This window comes from Polypterus senegalus, chromosome 4, assembly GCF_016835505.1.
Source record: "Polypterus senegalus isolate Bchr_013 chromosome 4, ASM1683550v1, whole genome shotgun sequence".
Taxonomy (NCBI): domain Eukaryota; kingdom Metazoa; phylum Chordata; class Cladistia; order Polypteriformes; family Polypteridae; genus Polypterus; species Polypterus senegalus.
Window position 1 is genome coordinate 147,052,441 of NC_053157.1, and position 26,110 is coordinate 147,078,550.

The following is a 26,110-nucleotide window of genomic DNA, read 5'->3' on the forward strand; positions in this document are numbered from 1 at the left end:
TTTTGGCTTCCCATCACTGGCTTCCAGTGAGTTTGTGAATCCATTTTAAGATCCTCGTATTTGTTTTTAAATCCTTTAATGGTTGTGACCCATTTTATTTGTCGGAACTGCTGCACCCTTATGTACCATCTCACTCTCTCAGGTCAGCAGACCAGATGCTTTTACGTGTATCAAGGCACGATGCAAACTCCAAGGTGATCAGGCTTTTTCAGTTGTAGCCCTTAAACTCTGGAACGATTTGCCGTTGCACGTTAGGCAGGCTCCTTCGCTAGCTGTCTTTAAATCTTATTTAAAAACACATTTTTACTCTCTGGCTTTTTACCCAGTATGATATGTTGGCTATCTTTATAATTTTTATTATGAATCTCTTCAGCTCTTATGTTAACCTTTGGTTTTTGTGTGTCTGACATGTTGGGTTTTTATTGTACAGCACTTTGGTCAGCCTTGATGTTGTTTTTAAAGTGCTTTATAAATGAATAAATAACGCTTTTAAATTCCACAATTCTGTGTCTGATGTACAGTATTGTCTTAACAATGTATAGCAATGGGCATTGACATACTAATAAATGCACAACACTCAAACATCGTTTCAACATCAGTTCGAAACAGGTAATGTGTTTATTAGTGTTGTATTGTATAGTATAGTTGAGCCCAAACGAACGATGTTTCACAACACAGCAGCTATTGAGGTTGTATTTAGTGGTGGACTTTACAAAAGGCCTGAGGCATTAGCTATCCTGTTCATGAAAATACCTTAAAACATAATTCTGACACCAACTTATTTTCACAATATCAGGTATATTCAACTGTGAATGTAAAACTAAGAAGAAAAAAAAAACATTGGCAAATTTAGTCATTCACCACTTTGCACACTCTAGGCCCTTTTTTTCAAGTTCCAATCAACTTTACCTGTACTTTCATAGAGATTCTGTCAACTTAATATTTGTACAGTGTTTATATCTCAACATTGTCAAATGACCTTTTTAAAGTATAAGTGATTTGTCAACAACAATATTGTACTCAGGCATAGAGACCCAGGGAATCACTATTTCAGTGCGTCATAGAATAGTTTTATTTTTTTTTTCTCATGCACAAAATGACATGTAAATTGTTGTCAACAAAATGCAGACGTGAGAAATAAACTGAAACCTTTTCACTTGTGATTTTATGTCTTTTAAGGTAAAGGTTGTGTTGATTAGTACATTTAAACTCAGGCACTGAATTATACCTTGATATACAAGTACAACAAAAGCCAGCAGCTCATTACAACTGACATCAGATCACATACACACCCTGTATGTTGGTTTCAGTGTATGTTGTATCAGTAGCTGTCCACATCTGTTGGCTCAATTGCAATTATGGCTAACATGTCATCATTTATAAACAGACTGATATTCTATAAAAATATCATCTATAGGTTATACATCTTCATTGCACTATAGAAATTCAGTAAATGATAGCTTTGAAAATTACCCAATGCTCTTGGGATACAGCACACATTCAGAAGTGGCATTGTAAGGTACAAAATCATCACCTTTGTATGTTTTAATAATATTAGAACTAGAGGCAGAATATTCCTTTGCAAAAGAAAAGAGTAAATATTTATTTATATTTTTTGGATTAATTTCAAAGACACTGCAGCTCAGGTTAACCAGTGCATAAAAATGAAAGTTATTTTTGTAATTAATTTTTTTTGTAAACATACTGTATCTCAGCATTGTTATTTGTTTTATTTCAGCTTACAAAACTGTTTTTTCAGTAATAGTTTTGTTTCCATTTACGGTAATAACTTTGCTTTGCACCCTTTTGGATATTTAGTTAATTTTGAGCCTTTTCTATATTAAATAAAAATAATTAAAGAAATATTATTTTGTTGGATGGGCCAGGTTTTTTATGCTCCATGCCCCCTTAAAGTTTGCATTACAAGGTAAAACCATAAAATGGTATCAACACTGTACATAAATATTCACTGAAAATGTACACCTCCAAATTGCACCCACTTCTTAAATATTTTATACATCAGAGTCTTTACGCCAATCATATGCGGTTGTCCCGGCAACGGATAAGCAGTCTTCTACAGACGCGGTGCTCGTGCTTCAGGACACTCTTCAGCGTATCGTTCAGTTTTTTTGGTGAGTCCCAGAAGAGTTTAGTAACCTCACATTCCCCCCTCAGTGTTGTCCACACCGGTGTGGGCAAAGCGACTGTTCAAGCCTGGCTCAGCCAAGAGGGACAGAATATCAGCATTGGTGTGTGCAGCCCCGGGAACATCAAAAGCAAAAGCCTGTAAACTAATAGACCACCTTCTGTTTGTGCAGCCATTACAGCGGGGCATGGTCAGTCACCAGGGTAAACTGGCGTCCCCAGAGATAGTAACAGAGGGCTTCCACCGCCCACTTAATCATCAAGCACTCAATACTCAAATAAATATGCTCCCCGGGTAGCAGTTTTCTGCTGAGAAATGTGAAGATGTGTTCTTCCCCCTCAAAACATTGTAAGAGCACCGCTCCTAAAATGAAAGTGCTAGTATCTGCTTGCAGAATAAATTCCTTCAAAAAGTCTAGATTGCACAGAACTGGGAACAATAATAAAGAGGCTTTTAGGTTCGAGGAAGCTCTCTCGCAGCTGTCAGTACAGACAGCACTACAATTCCCAGCTTGCACTTCTTAGGGTTGGCCGTCAACACCACTAGTCACAAACTGTCAAGCACTGCCCAAAGGTAGACGAGATAAGATTCCCAGTCGTTACTGAAAATGATCACATTGTCAAGACAGGCACCCGCGTATGCTGAATGGCGAAGCAGGATCTGGAGACCAAAAGGGAGCACCATGAATTCAAACAGCCCATCCGGAGTGGCAAACGCAGTCTTCTCGCAATTAGACTCCTTCAAGGGGACCTGCCAATAACCCTTTGTGAGATCTAAGGTGGAGATATATGAAGCCTGCTCGAGCTTTTCTAACAGCTCGTCCACACGTGACATCGGGTATGCATCAAACTTAGAAATCTTATTCAAACAGCTAAAATCAATACAGAACCGAACTGTTCATGCATTGAGATGAGTACAATTGGACTTCGCCATTTGCTTTTGCTCGGCCAAATAACGCCCAATTGGTGTATCTGTCGGACTTCCTCGTGTGTCACTTTCCATGTTGCCTCTGGTAGGTGATATGGTGGCACCGGTGTAGTAACACCGGGCGGAGAGACAATCTTGTGTTATGTCTGAGTTCCCCTAAATCAGCGATAGCAATTTCCTCTTTCTGGGTGTTAGTTAAATCATCTCTAATTCTTTTGGGGACTTCTGCAGCTGTGACCAGGATTTTGTGACGATCGTGACACTGTTTAAAAAGATTAACATACAAAATTTGTACATATTTCCGTCACCTGGAAACTCTGACTTTATAATTCACTGGGGACATATGCTCTTCTATCACTGCCGGCCTTTCCATTCGGCCTAAAATTTATGTGGATTTGACGGGATCAACACTAGCACGCGATCTCCCTTCTGAAACTCGCAGAGTTTCCTCATCTTGTCATAATTATGTTTTTCTGCCTCCTGCTCACACTGCTGATGTTCCACAACAATAGAGAATAATCAGGAAATCAGCCCATCCATTCTTCCTGAAAAATGTCCAACACCCCACGCAGTTGGTGGCCAAATAGTTCGAAAGGGCCCATCCCAGTGGACACCTGCGGGGCCTCCCAGACAGCAAACAGAAGGAAAGGCATTACTGTATCCCAGGAGAATGGATCGCCATGGGCCACCTGCCATATTTAGGGTTTCATTAAATCATTCAGTCAGGCCAATCATCTGTGAATGATAAACTGTGGAGTGTAACTGCTTAACACTAGAATTCTTGATGCCTACAAAAAAAACTCATAATCCCGGCCCACTTTAAATCCCTTTGCACCTCTCCATCAGCATCTTTTGTGTTGTAAATGTGTTGATCAGCACAATCAGCAAGCAGCCTGTTATCCCATTCCCCCACCTACCGCTGCAGCTCAATTCGCAAAGAAGGTTCGCAGTGCTCAGTGTTTATCCTGGGGTGAAGTGCCTGGAGTTGTAGAGGGTAAATAATATATCATCATTTGGAATACAGTGTGCTCGGTTTTCCATCCAAAGACATGAAAGTTTGGGGATTTGGTAAAGCTACAATGACAACCGTTTATGTGTGTGCTTGTGTTCACCTTGCGATGAGCTGATACCCCATCCAGAGATTTTGTTTCTGTCTTGCGCCAATGGTGCTAGAATAGGCACATCCCCGAATTGATGGATGTAATCATTAAACATCTTTTTCAGAAATATTGTAGCAAGGTGTCCTTGGAATTTAATGGATGCATTTTCATTGCATTTCCTTACAACATTTAATCTCTAAATATTTTGCCCGCAAAATCATAGAGTGAAAGACTAAACTTTCTAAATGTTACTTCTTTCTTTTCACTGTTTTACAAGATTTGATCAATCCACACAGCCTGTAATACTCCACCCATTCTTCACACTCACATTTCTTATCTTATTTTATGATTCCCAATAAATGTTAACCAACTTCTACCTCCAGAATGCTGTTGCTCAACTCATTTACACTGTTCTCTGTTTATTTGTCCATTTGAAACCAATATGCAAAAACTGCCAATATTTCTAAATTCTTAAATGCTTATATAGGTCATACATTGATGCTTAAAGATTGAGAGTCCATAATACTATAGAGCCATCTATATGTTCTAATGGATCTCAAGAGAAAGTTCCTGGAAGCCTTAAGCTAATCTACTCATCTATATGGAGCCTAAAACAAAATAACCTTATGTCAGCATTTTTGGTGGTGGAAACTGAAATGTCGAAGGTTTCACAATAAAAATCCCTGCAGTCACTGAATTTTGAGGTGATCACATTTACTAGAAAATGAGCTGAAACACAGGTAGTGAAGCCAGGTAAACAGGAAAAAAAGTCAGACCCTGACAGTGATCTAGTTTCTGTGCAATTCTGTAACTGCAAATATTTATGAATTATTTTCCAATTAGTGCATTCAAGCTCTATTCAATCAAACTGCAAATTACTCCACTGAATAAATAACCTTGGACATGAGCACTGTTCCAGAGTAAAGGTGTTGTCTTTCCCTTGTTTAAATTCATAAGGAATGAATAGGTCAGTGGTAAATACTTCCACAGGGAGCAAATCTCTTTACAATAACTGTGGCCAAATGACACAGTTGGAACCACAAGAACCATATGTGAGCAGGTTAGGCCTTCCTGTGACCATGAATTTGATCAAAACTCACCCTTCACTGCACAATGGTGTTCTCATTTGCTGAGCTCATCTCTCAGAAATGTTATTGGTGGTAGCAGGTTGAAGAGGCTCACAGTGGGATCTAGTAGTGTGCAGTCAACCCACTTTCACACAGTGCATCATTTATTGCCTCCTGACTGGGTAAGTAAACACCATCAATCCCAACTGGGATGCCAGTCCATCGGTGCCCTTCATTACAACAAGTACACATACATATACAGTGTATATACTGTATATATGTGATTTTATACAATATATATTTTTAAAGTTCTATAATGGCACATCAATTGCCTTGCTTCGCTATCTTCAAATATAAATGTAGGGCACTTTATTGCACCACTACAGCTAAGCCTGTTACTGTGAGTCAAAAATTGTATTCAGTGTTTCTTGCCAATATGGTAAATTTATTATCTCTTATATTGCATGTTTTTTCATTTCTCTCTCTCTGGCTAAACATGTAAAACATATTATTTATAGACTGCAACAATAAACCAATAAAGTATATTTTGTAAATGAGAGGCAGTAACAAACAAAGGTTTGGGGAAACCGTCCCTGTATACTTGAAGAACTTTGCAAAATTGCAGGTAATGGTCTTTACAGACAGGAATGCAAAACAGAACTGAATAGGCTATGAAACATGGCAGATATGACAGGGCAGGGATCTTGTAACCAGAACCAAAATTTACTTCTTTGGGTTGCAGTTTCTGGTGATGCGGAAATTGCATCATTAGGAGGTGAGTTGTTCTGCTGGTCTGCAGAAGGAGAAAAGAGAGAAGCATCAGAGGATAGCACCAACCCCTGGTTCGGCAGGGAAACACATTCAAGCCTGTAAACCATCTCACAAGCACATGTGTGTGACAATGCACATTGTTTAAAAGCAAAATAAAGTCACTGAAACAAAAAAAATCAGGAGTGTGCTCCCCTTAAGTTTCTCATATACTGAGATAAAGGAAAAGGTCATCAGAATCACTTCCAGTTGCACAATATTTCTCAGATATCAAATTTCTTTGTTTCTCATTATAACTAATTGATAATATCGATACACAATCATTTACCTCTATTTATAATCAAACTTTGTATTAAAATGATATTTTTGCACTTAGGGAGGTCAAAAACGGTGGTGGAATTTTTTCATGATTACCTAGATTACATGCAAGGTAAAAAGAGTTAAAGTCACCTAAAAACAGAGAAAAAGTGCTAGTATTATATAATATTTATTGCAATATATTGCTCTAGGTAGAACTGCATTTAGCTACATTTAATTATGATAATGATGGCGGAAATAAAAAAATCATAAAATTAAATGTATTACCAGGAACATGACGGTAACGTAGTAGCTTATTGTACCCATTACATCTTTATATTTTTATGGCATGTTCAATGTCTACACATTATTGTTAAACTGATGATGTATAAATTAAAATTAAATTAATAATAGTTATTGAAAGAATATGCACTCTATTGAATACAGTTTTTAATATCGTGCACACATTTATATTTCCATGATACAAAAAATTCAGATAGTTGCTTAAATAAAATACTTCTTCCGGTTGAGTAATCGTTCTCAAGTTCCATATCTGTTTTCTTTTTATAATAATAAATATCTATACAAAATCTGAATTATCTATGAGAATTATCACCATAGTTTACTTGAAAATTCACAAAAATATACAGTTAAAGTACCACTTCTGGTTGTTGGAAATGTCCCAAAAGTTAGGATTAAAAGATAGGATTTTTTATTTTTGAAGGAAAAAGAAAATCAAGCAATTCAATTCTTAAGTATTATACTATATTTTTAAAACGTCGGTTGGTAAGTTTGCTTCCATGCAAAAGCTATTTATCTTGTGTGAAGCAAAAATTACTGCGTTAAAAACATTTCTTGCTACTGTGTGGAATGTCTCACTGTTTTGTCTTGGTAGAGTGATATATTATACTATTTTACCCTTTTATATTATTAATGTGTAGCCTTTATCAGAATGCCTTACATCTCCTAGACTTACCACTGTTTATAAGGTATTATAGTATATAACTTCTCCCCACCTTCCCTTCTACATTTATAACCTTAGGCAATTAGGTGTGGTAAAAGACAAGCAGGAGTTAAATTACACTTTAAAAAATGTATTATTGATAATATTTATAAATAAGTAAAGTACAAGTGAATATTGGCCACCATACAACCTGATAAATGCTGATGTGTAGTTTCAGGCAGCACACAGACCTGTTACTTAAAATGTCTCTAGTTAAGGAATCATTTTTTGTCAGCGTTCTTCAGAACAGGCCGCATGCCTGTCTCAATATGGCTACCGAGCTGTGCTCTTCATTGTGTTGTCTTTTTCAGTTCAAGGTGTGTGAGATTCTCCTTCATCAGTTGGTATGAGAGAGAGGGAGGGGTAAAATAACCCCATTGCATTCTTTGTCTAAACCTTTACACCAATAGGGCGTCATGCTACAGAATGGCCTTTGATTCAGGCCAATCCCAAACAGCCATACTTCAGACCAATGGGGCACACAATACCTTTCACACTTTCCCCCAAAACAATTTATACAGCTGGTGCTTGCCAGCTCAGTAGATTGGCTTTCTTGTGGGGGTGATTGAGAGAGTCCTGCAGAGAAACATTTGCCAGACTTGTTTAAGGCACTTCCTCAAACTCTGTCGTAAAATTACAAAGTCTCAGTCCTAAAAGGGGGGGGTTGTTCTTAACCATCAAATGATTGCTGTTCTTATCAATGATAGACATTAGTGTTACAAGTTAAAATAAAGACGTATAAAGTATTTATCAACTTATATGCAAATTTCACACCACAAAACTCACCCTCTTACAGAGTTTCATTACCAAATAGTGTGGTAGACAGTGGAACTTTGGGGACCTCGAACACTTAAAATTATTTTGCAGAAATATGGTGAATAGATGAACTTTACTGAACCTAATGGTCTGTTCTTGCCTAAATATTGTGAAGTTCTAGTGTTTTCTCAGATAAAATCATATTTCAGCATTGAAAAACAAAAAATGGTTTGCTTCTTCACTGGCAGGATTTCCCAGTGAATGTGCATTTGCCTATCTTTCGCACTAGGCAGTATTGAAATTTCTCTCTAGTAAGTTACTCCCTCATATGCAGAATGTGCTAGTAATACAAATTGTATTTGTTGCATTAAATTTTGTTCAATGGCAATGGATGCAATATTTGCTAAAAATTACTAATTATATTTAAAGTTTTCTATGTTCTTACATTTTAGGCGTTGATGAGACCAAGCATTGTTGCTTTTTGGCGCTTTTCCACTGCATAGTACGGCACGACACGGTTCAGTTCAGCACACTTTTGGGGGGTTTTCCACTGGGAACAGTACCTGGTACCTGGTCCTTTTTTTAGTACCACCTCAGCCGAGGTTCCAAGCGCGCCGAACCGTTACCAAAACGTGACGTGTAAACTGCTGGTCACTGATTGGCGGAGAAAATCGTCATTACTGCGTCACTGGCTATTCTTTTCTTTATACACGCGGAAGTTTGTGTCCCGTCTCTCCATCGCTGGACGCAGTTTGTTGCATAAGTGGATGAATGTTTCTTCAGACATTCGAAAGTTCTCCAGCCACCGAGTGTTTGTAAAACCGGGAACAATCACATCCCACCACTCTGAAGCACGGTTAAATGTCCATACAGATGGTCTGTTGCGGCGACTTTTTTGCAAAATGTGGAAGATCTGTAATATACAGAATCAGCATTTTAATGTTACACTGGCAGTTAAGTTCATTTTATGCTTTGCAACAGTGAAAAGTTAGCTAGTGATGTGCTTTTTTTAGATGCTTACCCTTGCGCGTCGTCGAGCTAAAGTGTTGTCGTTGTCTGCGTGTTGTTGTAAAAGTTCCACGGTGTCACGGCAGTAGAGGCGGCGCAACTATAACGACACGTGAATAATCCCGCCCACTCTAAAGCGGTACTATACTGCAGTCGAAACGCAAACCGAGCCGAACTGAGCCGAACCAAGGTGAGCTGTACTGAACCATGCTGTGCCGTACTATGCAGTGGAAAAGCGCCTTTTGTTTCCTGAAAACTCCAGTCTGGAGGCACACTTTAGTTGGTTATGCAGTAATTTCAATATGCTGTCTAAGACAGGGTATAATGTAAAAAACAAAGTTTTGCAAAATCCTTTGCAAACAAAACAGTGAACAGGATATTGCTAAAGTTCATTTTCCCGTTTCACTCATTTTATCATAAAGATCCCACAGACCTTCTATGCAAAACAATCAGCAATCTTAACCTCCTAAAGCAGTAAATCATTTTCTAACCCCAAGTGAATGCAGTTGCTTGTTTTATTCTGTAATTTTCAAGTGTGTTATGTTACAGTTACCTTAAAACGGTTTGCATGGATTTGAATTAGATGTGAAATATTTTTCTGTACCATACATATTTTGATGTATTCTTAAAAAAACTAATAAATGTGAAAAGAAAAAAAAAAAGGATTAGGCCCTTCCCTGACCTTATGTATAAAGTGACACATAACTGATGACTGAGTTGTCTCGTTGCCTTGTTGTGGATGTTAGATTTCACATCTAGAAATTGCAGCAAATGACAAAATAGATAACTCCGTGATCACTTTCTGGGACAGTTTCAGATTTCTAAAGTAATGTAAGCTCTCCCCTTTTGCTGATATCCAATAATAAGGTGCTTGACAAAGTCAGTACTATACCAATGTTTTCAAGGTAAAGCGAATATACAGCTGCAATCTTTACCCCGCCTCCCTTTCTTCTTTTTCCATTCTTTCATAATACTTATAACATCAGAAATCACACACATATAGGACAGACTGGTATTATCCATTTTCTTAGGAGGAACCCAAGTCCTGATTAACACTAGAATCCCTGAAACCTATGAAAAAACTCATAATCCCTGGCCACCTTAAATTCCTTTTGCCAGACACCCTTATCGCATATTAAAAGTCTCTGTTTGCTGGACTGTGCCTCCTTTTGGAGTGCAGCATCTGCAGCCTTATCTGATCAGATGATCAATTCCAGACTATATAACAGCCAGGGACATCTCTCTCTAAGGCATGAAATGGACTCAAGTTCTGAACAAAGAACCATAAATCCAGAATGAGAAACACTGATGAACAGAACTTTGCACCAGTGGTCAACCAAGAGAATGGGCTCATGTACTGTACATGCAAGAGGCCAATGACAAAACCTCTATTCCTCCCTATAAAAACTCTTGTAATACCCTAACTAATTGCTCTTCTCTCACTATGCTACAGCTTGACCTGGTTATAATTTGGCTGCCCATAGCCAGAACCATAGCTGATCCGGCGTGTCCGCAAAAGAGGTTGAAGCAATCCATTTACACCAACCGAGGGAAATCAAGCTGAACTGGAAAGTGGAACACTCATCTGTGTTGGAATTAAGATAAGGTTGCCACTAGCCCAATCTTGGGGAGAGACAGCAAGGACAGGAGGAAGAGAGAGAGGCATACGTAAACCTTGCTAACAATGGATCACGCGCAAAAAATTCTCAATCCAAAAAAGTTGTTTTTAAAAAGGTTTAGTGAAAATTCAAGGGAAAAGTTATGGCACACAGAGAATAAAAGGCAAAACTGAAAAAAATTTTCTACTTTAAACTTGTTTATCTTGTTAAACTTCAGTTGTTTTTTATACTTAAACATGAATTATTTTTCTATGCTTTACTTCATCTTTAGTATGTTCTAAAAGTATGGTGCTGCATGTTCAATAGAGCATGTTGCTTTACATACAACTGGGCACAGTTTGAAACTGTGTGCCCTCCAGGCCTCACTTACAGCAAGGCAGGTCACTAACTGAGACTAATCTGTAGTCAGAGAGGGAAGAAATAGAATATTCCATTTCAGTTAGTTTGTGGGTATTATAATAGCACCTATCATAGACCATGCACTAATATATAGGCAAATATTTAACATAACTAAGAAAATACTTAACATAACCTAAATAAATGGCTCTTACAGAAAGTGCTCTGAAAAAGCCTTCCACATGTCTGGAGAAAGCTGCCTAGGAAGGGAACCAAGCATTGCTCACCTCAAACCATACTGTAAGTACATGTTGATTCTGAGAACTATTAACTGTAATTTAATAGATAGGACAAAATCAGCTAATGCACTATGGTATTGGTGTTAACTGTAGCTTAAGATAATAACCTTGTGAAGGATAAGGTCTGGCTATTACAACTTTGTCACCCTTAATCCAAAAAGGAAAGAGCAGGGCAGCACCTCACACATGTATGCACTCATGCATACACACTCATTAAGAAAGAGAACTCATTATGGTGGGGGGTGGTCCTTGAGCCAGGGCAAAAACTAGCTGCTGTGTGCAAATGAATGCCACTTGCTACTTTATAACCAACCAGAGAACTTTTCCATCTTAACCTTATTAATTGAAAATTCGGGATTCATAAATCTTGTGGAGGAAAGTTCTAAGTCAGTGTCAATGTCAACTTTATTTATATAGTACATTTAAAACAACATAGGAATGCTGTGGCCAAAGTGCTTTACAATAACAGAATTAAAGAAAAACATACAATTAACATGAATAACATAAATATAAATAAAATAAATGAACATAAATAAAATAAATAATAAATAGAAATAATGTTACATAATCACAATGAGGAAACCATCAGTATTACTGAAGGTCACAGAATGCATGTGAATAGAAATGAGTCTTTAATCTTGTTTTGAACAGTTCAATTGTAGACGACTCCTTTATGTGATGAGGTAAAGAGTTTCACAGGCGAGGAGCAGCAGCTGTTAAAGCCCTGTCCCCCTTAGTTTTACACTTGGTACGAGGGACAACAAGAGACAACTGACCAGAAAATCTAAGCACTCTGGATCGCTGGTGTAAAACACACAATTCAGATAAACAGGCAGGAGCAAGCCCATGTAAAGATTTAAAAATTAGCAACAAGATTTTAAAATCAATTCAAAAACTGACAGGCAGCCAATGTAAAGAAGCTAATATTGGAGAAACAGAGTCATACTTTCTTGCCCCAACCAGAAAGCGGGCAGCAGTATTCTGGACCAACTCTAATCTGCGTATCAGGGATCTGCTAATCCCAGAATACAGTGAGTTGCAATAATCAAGGCAAGAAAAGATAAAAGCATGAGTAGCTTTCTCAAGATCCCTAGAAGATAAAAATAAGCTTGATCTTACCTAATAGACGGAGCTGGAAAAAGCAACTCTTGACTACAGAATTAACTTGTTTCTCAAAAGAGAGGTTACTGTCAAAGATAACACCTAGATTGCGGACTTGAGGTTTGCAAAAGACAGAGAAAGAGCCTAGAAGTCCAAGACCTATTTGGGCTTTAGCTGATGGACCCACTATAGCCACCTCTGTTTTATTTTGATTCAGATCAAGAAAATTATTAGCCATCCAGGATCTTAGTTCAGAAAGACAGTTGTGCAGTTGATTTATTGCAGAGTTGCAGACGGGTATATAAACCTGTGTATCATCAGTATAGCAGTGAAAAGAAATGTTACATTTCCTAAAATTAGCTCCAGTAGGATGAAGGTATATAGAAAATAAAATAGGACCAAAACTGGATCCCTGAGGAACACCACATTAAGAGGAGCAGTAGACGAAAAAGAGGAATTTAAAATCACTGAAAGTGTCTACCAGTTAGATATGACCTGAACCAGTTAAGAGCAGCCCCTTTAAGCCCAACAAGCTGTTCAAGCCGAAACAGCAATATCTCATGGTCAAAGAGGACAAGGACTGCAGCACCACCTGAGTCAGTAATAATAGAGATGTCATTGAATACTTTAAGGAGGGCCATCTCAACACCATGATAATGCCTAAAACCAGATTGGTAGATCTCAAATAAATTATTGGAGTTAAGGTGATCAACCAATTGATTATAAATAATTCTTTCTAATATTTTAGCCAGAAATGGCAATTGGGAAATCGGGCAAAAATTGGCTAAAACTCCAAGATCTAATTCTGCCTTTTTTAGACCAGGACGCACTGCAGCATTTTTAAAAAATGAGGGCACAATCCCCGCACTAATAGAATCATTGATAATGGCTAGTAAAGGTGGACCCAAAACATCAAAGGCTTCCACTAAGAGGCGTGGTGGTACAATATCAAGAAGATTGGGAGCTGGTTTAAGGGTGTCAATAGTTCTTTTTAGCTGTGAAAGTGAGACAGGATCAAAAGATTCAAATACAATACCATAATTAACAGTAGGAAGTTCATAGTCAGTTGGAACAATACCACAGCAAATTTTATGAATTTTACTGACAAAGAATGAAAGAAATTGTTCACATGAAAGAACAGTGGTATTTAATCCCATCACAGAATGAGGGTGAATGGCCGCATTATTGAATTAAATCAGACCCTAGGATTCTTAGAATAACAGGAAACTAAATCAGCGAAGAAATCATATTTAGCTTTCTTAACTACAACCTGGAAGTTGAATAGAGAAGTCCTAAAAATCTGTTTAGAAACAAACAGACCATCTTTTTTCCAGTGCCGTTTCACAGTTTGACAGGCACAATGCAGCGAACGCGTAGTTTCATTTAGCCAGAGAACAGGTCTTCCCTTATTACAGCATATCTTGAGCAGAGCAATTGAGTCCAATACCGTTTTACAAGAAGAATTAAATTCTAAGACAGAATCATCAATACAATCATATTGGAAATGTACATCAAGACTAGAGAATATGGTTTTAAAATCAGATATAATAGAAGAATTTAAAAAGCAAGAGCAGCGTGAAGCACAATTAGTAGTAGGGACATCTACAGTATGTCGCATGCGGCTGGGGGTGGAGCCCAGCCGGGACACCCAGGAGGACCGGAGGAGGGCTTGTGCCTCCTCCAGACCACGAAGGGGCGACCGCCCTGGTTGTGTTGTGGGCCACGGGTAGAGGGCATGGAAGCCCAACCCTGTAGGGGCCCGTGGCCACCGCCAGGCAGCACCCTGGTGCCTGAAGAACCCTGGAGCCCAGCACTTCCGCCACACCAGGAAGTTCTGGGAGGAAAAGGAGCAGGGGCACCCAGAGTGCTTCTGGGGATGCAGCCGGCACTTCGGCCACACAGGGGTGTGTCCATGGAAAATTGCCGGAACCCACCTGGAGCACATTTGGGTGATGATTGAGAGCGGAAGTCGGGTGGAAGAGGACGGAGCTGGAGTGAGGACTGGAGGCGGCCAGAAGAAAGGCACTTGAGGACTGTGTGAAAGGCCCGGACTTTTGGGGGATCAGTGCTGGAGGCACTGGGTTTGTGAACAGGACATTGTAAATATTGTAAATAGTTGTGGTGAATAAACATGTGCTGGGTGAACAAACGATGTCCGTCTGTCTGTGTTCCACAAGTAATATTCAAATACATCATAATAGAAAAGTGATCAGTAAAAGAAACATCGCATAAATCAATATCATTAACTGAAATATCACATGTAAGAATGAGATCAAGGGTGTGACCGAGAGAGTGAGTTGGTGTATTAATATGCTGGATAAAATCAAATGATTCCAATCGTGATAAAAAGTCATTAACCAAAGGTTTCGATTGACAATTGTGAATGTTAAAATTACCAACAATAAATACCCTGTCATGGGAGAGGGTAATATCAACCAGGAGATCAGAGAATTCAGAAATGAAGATATCATTAATTACAGGGGGTCTATAAACCACAGCAAACAACAAAGAAGGGGAGCTGCACACTTCAAAAAGTTGCAGTTCGAAGCTACTAAATGGACCCTTTGTAAGGCTCCGACACAAGAACATACTTTTAAAAACAGTGGCAATGCCCCCACCACGACGAGTCAGACGAGGAGAGTTTAAAAATTATTAACTTGATGGTACCAAGTCAGTAAAACATGAAGAGTCATCCTTTACAATCCAGGTCTCAGTGATGAAAAAGAAATCCAGATTATTTGAGATAATAAAGTCTTGGAGAATAAAAGTTTTATTAGACACTGATCTCACGTTCAAGAGAACAGCCTTGATAGAAGTAGAAGAGCTCACTGCGGGATGAGCACAGGTGAGTGTGTGAAGATTAGCAGCATTTCCTCCCTGAGAGCACACCGAGGAAAAGTGATGCCGCCATGAAATGGAGAAATTAAATCCGATGTCCAGCACCCATGAACAGAAGTGGAGTCCTGTGCAGGAGAAGATGGGTCGTAGGCAACTCGCAGGCATCAGGAAACCACAAAAGAATTGATAAGTTATGTGCGTTTTTCTACAGCAGAGAAAAGGTTAAACTAAGCTTTCAGTATTTTTTATGTTTTGTCTATATATATATATATATATATACATTTGCATCTATCCATCTTCTCTTATCATTATGTTATACTGAAAATTATATTATTTTGGTAATTTCAACAAGTGTGTCTGGGTTATTGGTGAAAGCAAGTCTTTGGCCATGTTTTGAATCACAACCGAGAAAATGAAACTGTTATTGTAGACTTTCAGCGATTTATGAACCTTGTTAATAACTTGTACAGATCTCTTCATATTTCTGGTGTCCCATCCAGAATGTTAAGCAGAGATCCTACACCCCATTACCTGCTGTGACGGACGGCTGGGGCCCTTTCCCTGTAGGCCAATATATTGGAAGGACCGGGGGAGCAGATGTGCACAGGGCACCGTCTCCCCCAGTACACTAGATGGTAGCCCCCCTGGGTTGTAGCAGTGCCTCGGATTTCCGCAGGGCTCCATGGGAGTTTGAGTTTGCCACTGCCCTGTTGGATTTCGTGGGGGCCACAAGGAGGAGCTGCAGAGTCCTAGTTTGGGCTTCCAACACACCTGGAAGCACTTCCAGATAATGCCGATGAGCCACCTGAAGTGCACCTAGGTGTGGCATAAAAGGAGCTGCCTGCCTTTTTTTGAGGATCCAGAGATGGGAGGAACAGAGAAGTGCTGGTGGGAAACAAAAGGAAAAGCATTTTCCACTGAAATAAAGACGTGTGTATTGCTGGACTTGTGACAGGTGTCTGTGCCACATTTGGGGAACAGATGTACCCACTGGTAGCCACACTGCATTAGTTTGCCATCTTATATCTTGATTATTACTCTTTAAAAATACTACACACATGAGCCTCTCTTCTGTTTGCAATGTCCAAAACACCCATGACCCTTATTCACTGTAGCTGCATTAAATGCATTATACTTCTGGGTGAGTGCTCATTGATTCTCAATCTCACACACACAGAATATGATGTAAGAGAAAATCTGTTTGGTTTTGTTGGGCAAGATGGGACTGGTTGGACTGAGTCACTGGGTACGTCAGACTATATGTCACAAGAGTGTGCCTTGACTGCTCCTGATTCTCTAAGATTAGATTAATGTAATAAAGTCTGCAACAAAAAATTGCTGGAAAAGTTATGTAATGTAAGAGGGCCTTAACATGATCACCTTTTATTTATAATTACTTACTAAGTGATATGTAGACCAGGAACATTATCTTAACTCTTTTTGAAATGTAGATGGCCATCATCAAACAGTAAGTTCCAGGAGTAATCTCAGAATTTTATCGCTATAACAACTTCAGTAATAAAATAGATACCTGCCCATTTTCTCTAGACATTCAATTTTCCTCCCACATCCCAAAATGTGCATGTCAGCCTACCTACTGATGATGAAGTAATATGGTGTAAAAGACAAAATGTATTTTTCTAAATGTTTTTCAGTGGAGTGGAATCTCTCTCAGTTAGCTGCTGTCTTTACTCTGATAATGTCAAGATAGGCTCTGATTTCTGACTGCTTTAAAATGTAAAAATTTGGTTCATGAAATGAATAAATAAATGCATAAACATTTAGACATCTCATAGGTAGAATGCCCAGAGGAGGCTGGGTGGTCTCATGGTCTGGAACCCCTGCAGATTTGATTTTTTCTCTCCAGCTGTCTGGAGTTTTTTTTTCTGTCCTCCCTGGCCATCAGACCTTACTTTTATTCAATGTTAATTAGTGTTCTCTTATTTTAATTCTTATATTGTCTTCTTTTTCTCTTTCTTCATCATGTAAAGCACTTTGAGCTTTATTATTTGTATGAAAATGTGCTATATAAATAAATGTTGTTGTTGTTGTTAAAAAAACCTGAAGATGCTAAACATTAAAGCAAGACGTTTATTTATTAGTTCTTGAAAGATGCACTTTGATACAGTATATACAAAAAATAAAAAGCCACCTTGGAGTAGCAGCTTAGATGGTTTGGTCATGTTTGCCGATTGGGCCCAAACCGCATACCACAGTGACACCTGTGGAGGGTGTCCTCCACCCAATGGAGAATAGAATGAACTGCACCCAAAAAAACTTGGATTAACCATGTTCAACAAGACTAGACAAGCCAACACTCTGACCTCAATCAGGCAAGGACAGGTTCCATGGACTGTTAAGGATGGAAAGGCATCTTGAGCAACATCCAAAACCCTACAGCACTTATAGGGGCGTATTGGTTGTGTGGTCCACCACCAATTTCATTTGCCAGCTAAGGATCAGTGAGAAGAGAGAGAGAGAGAGAGAGAGAGAGAGAGAGAGAGACACACACACAAATCTTTTCATAGGAATATTAAAATAGCTCATCAGTTTTCTGTGTCTCAGAATTCATAATTTTGTTTACAATTGTTGTATTATGGAAGTCCTTTAAACAGGTACAGATAAGCACTTTCAATCTTTCAGACTCCCACAATCCATTAAAACATGGAAAGATGACAAAGTAAATTTGGAATAGGATTAGGAAACTTTTATTGTGATTGTACCAGTACAATGAAATTAAAAAAAGCTATATCTGTAAATGGTGCAAGCACAATAAACAATAACAAAAAAAACAATATAAAAATAACACATCCTATAACAAATAAATTATATATATAAATAAATAAATAAGGGATGGAAATTATTATCCACTAAAGTAATCATTGTATACATCAAATTTGTAAAATAACTGGATGCTTTTTAAATGGAGACAAGTACTCCAAGGTTTTTTGAGTTTAGATGAAATAGTTGTAGTTCATATTCTCAGCCTTGTTATACCCATTTACACCTGTGCTCATTTCTACCCTTTCATGTAAATCACAATTTCAAGAACCATGTTTTGGAAAACTAAGTGCTTTTTTTAAAAAATAAATTTGCATGGGCGTTCCCAGCTGTTACTAGTTCACATCTGTCTTACAGGAATTTCTTTGGCAGTTCGTAAAAACACCCCACTACTTTACACTAATGCTAGTGTAAGAGGACTTTGGCTCTTTTATAATGTTTAAATACATGCAATTAACAAATAATTTTATCCAAGAAAGGGGAACACAATTGCAGTTTGAAAGACAGGAAATAGGCACACTTTTCTTAGACACATTCAGAAATTAACTTAATGTTGTTTAAATGATAATCATATTTTAAAAACAGTATTAAACAAGTGCATTACATTTGTGACTTGTGTGTTTACAAAGCATATATTGCAAACGTAAGATTACTAATACTTAAAAGAGGTGATAAATAGAATCATTAAGCTATAATTGACTTTCAGACATTTTATTCCAGATAATTACATATTTGCAAATTCAATTATTTATATTTCATGAAATTAATGAGGGTTCTGTAAATTTGCTGGTTTAGCCTGAATAGCTGGAACTAGATACTGATGTATTGACTTCATCTCTTGAACATAATAACAGTATATTGGCAATTTTAGACCCTTGCAACATATTTAACTCTGTAGTCTGCAATTCTCTTTCAAGCTGAACTTATTCCTGGCTTAATACTTGTATATAAGGACATTGTACAAATGCTTTATAAAATCCAGAAATATTCCCTTACTTATAGCAAAGGCAGTCTCGAAAGATATATTCAAATTAGCAGAAGCATTGTTTTTAAATTCTTTACCTTATTAAGTGGAAGACACTGAAAGCAAACTTTTGTTTTCCATCACTGCAAACCAAATATGAGAAACACTCATATTGATTATATTTGGCTAACTACATAGCACAGTTGACAGGAGGATTATGAGGCACAGTATAGGAGTTGCAAAAGACACTTACGGATTTTTTCTCCTTGGTATCACTTCAGGTTCTGCAGCTAGCCGATCAAAGTAATTCATGTACTTTACGACCCAAGCATCTTCTGGATTGGCACACACTTCTCTTTTTGTATTTGCAGTAATAAATCTGTAATACAGAACAGACAGATAATCATTATGAAAAAAAAGGTAAAAGTTATTTCACATTGAACATTTGAGCAGAAGGTCAGAAATATATATTACAAGTGTCAGTCAGCAAACCATTACATAAAAGTCAGACTAGACCCACATATACTTAATAATTATTGACCAATTTTAAATTTACCATTTATGTCTAAAACAGTGGTTTTCAAACTGTGGTCCACGGACCAAAGGGGGTCCGCAAAGGATATGGGGGTCTGCGAGGTTTCTGTGAAATATCCATTAATAGTTCCATAATAATGCAGCGTCTCGTTAATTATCGCCATTACTTTCGAAACGCTTCGGTACCCTATGAGCCTTCTCGATCAGAGTCAGACCATTTAGTATTTTAGTAATGTTAGTGATGCTGGTTTTAATTATTCTATGCATGCTACAGTGACATCAAATTTCAATAAGATGTATTCTAGTCTGTTGTTGAAATTAAAAAGTATGGCCAGAGCATTTAATAATATGGTAATACTATATTATACTCCATCTACTGGCGTAACTGACCTATTTCATTCACATTCGCTGTAGTTCTTAAGTAAATAATTATTTTGTTGTTTGCAGTAGGTAGGGAATGGATATGTTTTTGAAGCGTAAGAAAACAGAGTTGCCATTACACGAAACAGACAACAGTTTTGACAATTCAGAATCAGAAGCTAATGACTAATTCACTATAGAAAAAGATATGAACGGATGCATCAGTTTCCTTGACATTTCAATTGAAAGAGGTAACCACACTGGTTTAATTACAAGTGTTTATCGCAAGGAATGTTATGCAGACAAAATGCTTCACTTTTCCAGCAACCAGAGCCGGCCTTAGGGTGAAGCGAATGAAGCGACCGCCTCGGCCCACAGCTGGAGGGGGCCCACTGCACCCAAGGTTTTTTTTTTTTCCTGCGATGCGACGCTGCTGCGGAGGGCCCAATGGAGCAACAGACTCCTTCACTCCAACCTCTATTACAAATTTTTATATATATATATAATTCATGGGCAACATATTCCATCACCTAATTACTCCACGTGGACATCTCCACTCGGCACTCCAATCTTCATTACGCTTCACTCAGGCCCGCGCGCCTGTTGCCGCCTCCACGGCTCATCTGTGCCTCTGTCCTCAGTAGGCGGCCACTTACGCTTCAGTCAGGGCTGCTCCACCGCACTGCATTCTTGACAGAGCATAAAAGGGGCCCTTCTCTTCGTAAAGTCATCACTTTCCTTTATATCAATATATTTCCATTTTGTTAGAAAGAACGTCTTGTAGATAGTAGTTAGGCCTTGCTAAATTTCCACAGTTTGAAATTATTGTATTCCAAATGTCTTCAGTTCCACCGCCAAAGAAATATAAATCAGGTGCTCAAAAACGTAAAGAAAAAGCAACGAAAGATGAATTCTTCGCTACCCAAAAAGGCACTTTTCAACGCTACCTAACGAAAACGGTTAGCTCTAGCAGCAGCAGGACTGAACTTCCATTAGTCGAAGATACCGCAACACCGTCCAAGCCCCACAAACCTGTATCCGACTCCAAGGAGTCAGAAGCCGATGACTTTAAGAATGACATGGCCGTGGGTTTTTGTCAGGTTCAGCAACGTTGCCAGTCATTTTGGTTTCAAACCAGAAAGATGAAGATCACGACGAGGCTGATAATGATTTTGATTCCTTTAGTTGGAGAGATCCAGGTTTGTGGGGTGCAGCAATCACTGACAAGGAACGTGTTTTCCTAGTCCAAAAGGGGCCCTTTCGCGAAAGCCAATATCCGACAAATGATGATGGGCACCATTTTTCTGATTCCTTTTATTCCCGAAAATTACCAAATGGGGAATTTGTTGAAGGCCCTGGCTTGTTTACTCAAAGAACAAAAATGCAGTTTTTTGTTTCTGCTGCAAGTTATTCTTGAATATCCAGATCAAATTGACTACTGATGGTTGCAGTGATCGGAGAAATTTTTCCCGAGACGTGTGCAGTTATAAAATATCTGCGAACAATATACGTGTCTTTAAGGATTGGTTGGAACTTCAAAATTGCTTGAAGGCAGGACGTACCATTGATAAGCGTGCACAAGAACTTCTGCTAAGAGAAATTGAGCATTGGTGCAATGTATTAACAAGAATTATTGCTATTATTCAGTTTCTGGGTGAAAGAAACCTGTCGTTTCGAGGTTCTAACGATTGTATATTTGCCCCACATAATGGCAATTTTCTTGAGTTAGTGGAATTGTTACCCAAATTTGATCCGTGCATGCAAGAGCATGTTCGAAGGATTACAGACAATGAAATCCACGATCATTATCTGAGCAAAAACGTGCAAAATGAAATAATTCAGTTGATGGGTAATGCTACGTTAGAGAAAATAATTTCCCATATTCATAAGGCCAAGTATTTCTCAATCATTCTTGACCACTCCTGATATAAGCCATGAAGAGCAGATGATGATGATAATAAGGATTGTTTATATTGATGGCTCCTCAGTGGAAGGTCGAGAATATTTTGTAGGGTACATAGCCGTTGATGATAGCACTGGCTCCAATCTCACAGACCAATGCTTACGGATGCTCTCGGAGTTGAAATTGGACCTAGGTAACTGTAGGGGACAGGGATATGATAACGGTTCCAATATGAAAGGCAAACATAGTGGCGTTCAAAAACGAATACTGGATAAAAATCCACGAGCATTCTACATCCCATGCAGTTGTCATAACCTTAATTTGCTTGTTGGAGACATGGCTAAATCGTCATCAACTGCCATGTCGCTTTTTGAAACGTTACATCAGATATATTTGCTGTTTAGTGCTTCTGGAGAAGCACATCAATAATTTCACTCTGAAGCGCATTTGTGACACTTGATGGGAATGCAGGATTGAGAGTGTTAAACCTGTCAGATTACGCGCTGGTACATGTTTCTGAAGATTCTAAACATCCTAAGGCTAGAACTGAAGCCGCTGCATTAGCCAAGCAGCTGAAAAATTTTTCATTTCTTGTTTCCTTAGCGATTTGGTACGACATTCTTTCACAGATCAATGTAGCCAGCAAAATTTTGCAAAATGAAAATATGCACTATGATGTTGCTCTCAAATGCATCAACAGTGTCTCTGACTATTTGGTTTCGTACAGAGAAAATGGACTAGAATTAGCAGAAGCTACAGCCAGAGAGCTTGCTAATGAATTGGAGATGCCTTCCGAGGATGTCGCATTTCCTGCAGTAACCAGTTTATGCAGGAGACGAACAAAGCGCCATTTTGATTATGAAGTCCGGGATGAGTTAATCAAGCAATTATGTCCATGAATGAGAGGTTTGATCAAATGAAACAGCATTTCGACAATTTTGGATTTCTGCACAATTATCAGTTAATATCATCCATGGATGATAATACCTTGATGAAATACTCTATGGACTTGAAAATTGCATTAACTGACTCGAAGAATAATAAATCAGACATTGATCCACATGCACTATGCAGTGAAATTCGAATGTTTGCCAATTTAGTTCCTAGCAACTCAATGTTCATGCAAGCACTGGAATATCTGTATGAGAAGGAGTGAGCAACTGCCATGCCTAATGTTGCTGTGGCTCTCAGAATAGCATTGACTGTGCCTATAATGGTATCTTCGGCAGAGGGGAGTTTTTCAAAACTCAAGCTTATCAAAAATTACTTACGAAGCTCCATGAACCATGAACGTCTGAATAGTCTGGCATTGATTTCAATTGAGCAAGAGATAGTCGAATCTCTTGATTATTCTGAACTTATTCATGAGTTTGCCACTGCCAAGGTTCGAAAAGTGTCTTTTGTGTGAAATAGATTTCAATATCTGCTGGTAAGTTACTTAATAAGGAAATTTGAATATCTTGAAAGTATGAAAACAAACTTTAAAACCGAATAAAAATGTAAAAACAAAACAATGTGGATCTTATCTTCATAAAATAAAAAAAATATATAAAAGATATAAAAAGCAAAAGAAAAAGTGCTTGGCCTAGCTATTTACCTCCACATGCTGACTGGTGGAAACAGCAAAAGCTGGCTAAAATGTAGCTTTATCTGTTAATGTATCATCAATAAAGACATTTATGCGGGCCCACTCTGACCTCCATCACTCATACCCTTCACTCAGGGCCTTGTATTGACAGTCTGAACTGACAGCCTGCAAATTTGGCTCCTGTCAGTGTGTTATGGTCATGGTTGTCAGTGTCAAATGGAAATCGTCAAAAAGTGATGGTAGTAGATGCCAGGAAAATGCATTTCTGTAGCTCAGAATGCAGGAAATCGCTTAGTGGCTGGAGCTCTGCCCTGGACCCCCTAGCTGCAGGGGTTGGGCCCCTCGATATCGGTTTGCTTTGCGTCCGAAATTGTCTAGGGCCAGCTCTGCAGCAACCACCCTTCATCACATAAACAGAGTCAAGTTAAGACTTTGTTGAAAAGAATTAACGCACATTGTAGCACAATTGACACAAAAAATAACAAAAGATGTTATCTTTTTTGTCTGTTCACATCAAACTGCTACCCCAAGACATTTATTAAACAATGCCTATATAGGAGACACTGCACACCACATCATATCCTTATCATTGTGGCGTGTCAGATAGTACAGCACATGCCCTGTCCAGATCTGGGATCAAGATAGCACAGAAACCGGCAAACACTTTACAGATTGTCCTTTCAATGAAAAAAATCAACAACAGACACAAGAAACACAGTTTACAGCATTCCACGCAATGCATGCCCAGCAGTATATGTGGGACAAACATCTAAAAGAGTCAACATGTATGCAGGAACATCACAATGCCATCAGAAGAAAAGATGCACGGTCTCTGATTTACACACATACAAGTACCACCGGACACAAATTTAACTGGGACACTGAAAGTAAAATTCAGGGCCAATACTAAGAGTGGCAGAGAGCTGCCTGAATCGTGGCTCTCTAATGAAAACACCATAAACAGATACTTGGACTTGAACCCAGCATATGCAGGCTTAAAAAGAAGAACATCTAAATAATAAAAAGTCTTTATGACCAACACCTTCTGAACCCCACCTTATTAATCCACCCCCCCTTACAACCTCCCCCTCTACCCCACCCCCATCCTTTACCTGCAATATATTGCCTTTGATTCCTGTTTGTCTAATCATTTTCCTCTAACAGTTTGTCTGCACATGTAGAAGACACCTGAGATACTGGGAATCTTTGAGTCAAGAGTTGTAAAGGCTCTTTCATCAGATTGGATGACACTGTAGAATGACCTGGAGGGGTTGGTCTGCTAGTTGGCTTAGGCTATCAGGACTGTGCCTGACTTTGTCAATTTTAACTGATCATTTTAATTGTTTAGCTGATACATGAGAGGTTTATTTTATAGTGATGCTGCTGAAAAGTTTTTGTTTTCCTCTCCTTCATTGTCAACTGGACATGCTACAGTAATTAATTAATGGGCAGATATTTTTGGGCTTGATTTATTCAGTTTCATTTTATAAAAACTAACTGAATTAAATTCAGAATCTTGTATATCTCTGTTGTAAGCATATTGAGAAGCACAGAGACTATACTGAAAAGCAATGAAGTTGAAATAGCTCTAACGTGAAGTGAAACTATAGAAGAATAAAGAATAACTCACCAAAATACTTATGTGAAATGAAAGGTGGGTAAATTATGAGTAAAAAAATTAAAGCAGATTAGATGTTTAAAGTTTGTTTAAAGCAAAGTGCGGTTAGTTGGGTATGAATCCTAACACAGACAGTGTCTAAATTTAGTTGGCGTGTTTGCTCAGTGTCTGTAGTTTGTACAATTGTTATCTGGCCACATGTTCAAAGACAAGTGGGTTAGGTGGTTTGGATGCTCTAAATTGGCTTTGTGTGCGGGAGTTTGGATGTAAAAGTATTATGTACTGTATATCTGGCTTCCCTCTTGGTTTGCTTCCTGCCTTAGACTGGATGCTGCCAGAATTGGCTTTAGCTAACCATAATCAAGAACTGAACAAAGCATTTGCTGAAAATAAATACCATAAATGGATTTAAAAGACAAAAGCTGTAAGTCAGATTATTAGTGGTTTTCACTGAAGCAGAAACAAAAAGAGGGGCATAAAAATCAACAAATTTTTATTGGTGACCAATAATCTCCAGTAGTCTTCTACTCTATTCAGTGATTGTGAAACAAACTTTGCCCAGCTACTAATTACAGCCAAGGGGAACAGGAGTAGTAGAATGGCAAGAAAATTACAATGTAAACAATGGTTACAATTGTACAAATCACCCAAGACCAAGGCTTTATGTGGAAGTCAAGGAGCAGAAATCATACAGCAACAGAAAGATGTGCCTTGTTCTTCCTTAATTTTGATCACTTTTTTGTGTTTTGTTTTTCTCTCTCTGTTTAATTTCTTCCTCTTTGTCTCTCTCTTGAACTCTGCTAAATGCTATCTTCTCAAAACTCTTAATTCTGGGAATAGTTATTTGATGTGAAGCCTGGGCCGGTTCTAGACAGGCATATATGAGGGGGCAGACACAAATGTGAAGGGGGCACATGGTGGCGATGGAGGCTGGAAAGGGGTGGGGGTGCTCTGGATTACTGTTTTTGTCATGTCATTGGATTGCACTTCGTCAGGCCTCTACCCTAAGACCTGTCCAACTTGGGTGTCCCACCTGAAGGCTAAGCTTCTGCTGGTGTAGCTCTTAGGGTCACTGAGGCACGCAAACCCCCTGACCA

The 26,110-nt window shown here is 38.5% G+C and overlaps 1 protein-coding gene across 2 annotated transcripts in view; it reads right to left on the bottom strand.

Moving 5' to 3' along the window:
- Positions 1-26,110, bottom strand: part of LOC120528615 (C-C motif chemokine 2-like) — a 59,928-nt gene that overhangs the window by 23,346 nt on the left and 10,472 nt on the right. For both annotated transcript variants that reach the window (XM_039752786.1, XM_039752785.1), the window contains exon 3: positions 19,264-19,389. In XM_039752786.1, the coding sequence (XP_039608720.1) occupies positions 19,264-19,389 (126 nt within the window). The remainder of the gene's footprint in view (positions 1-19,263; positions 19,390-26,110) is intronic.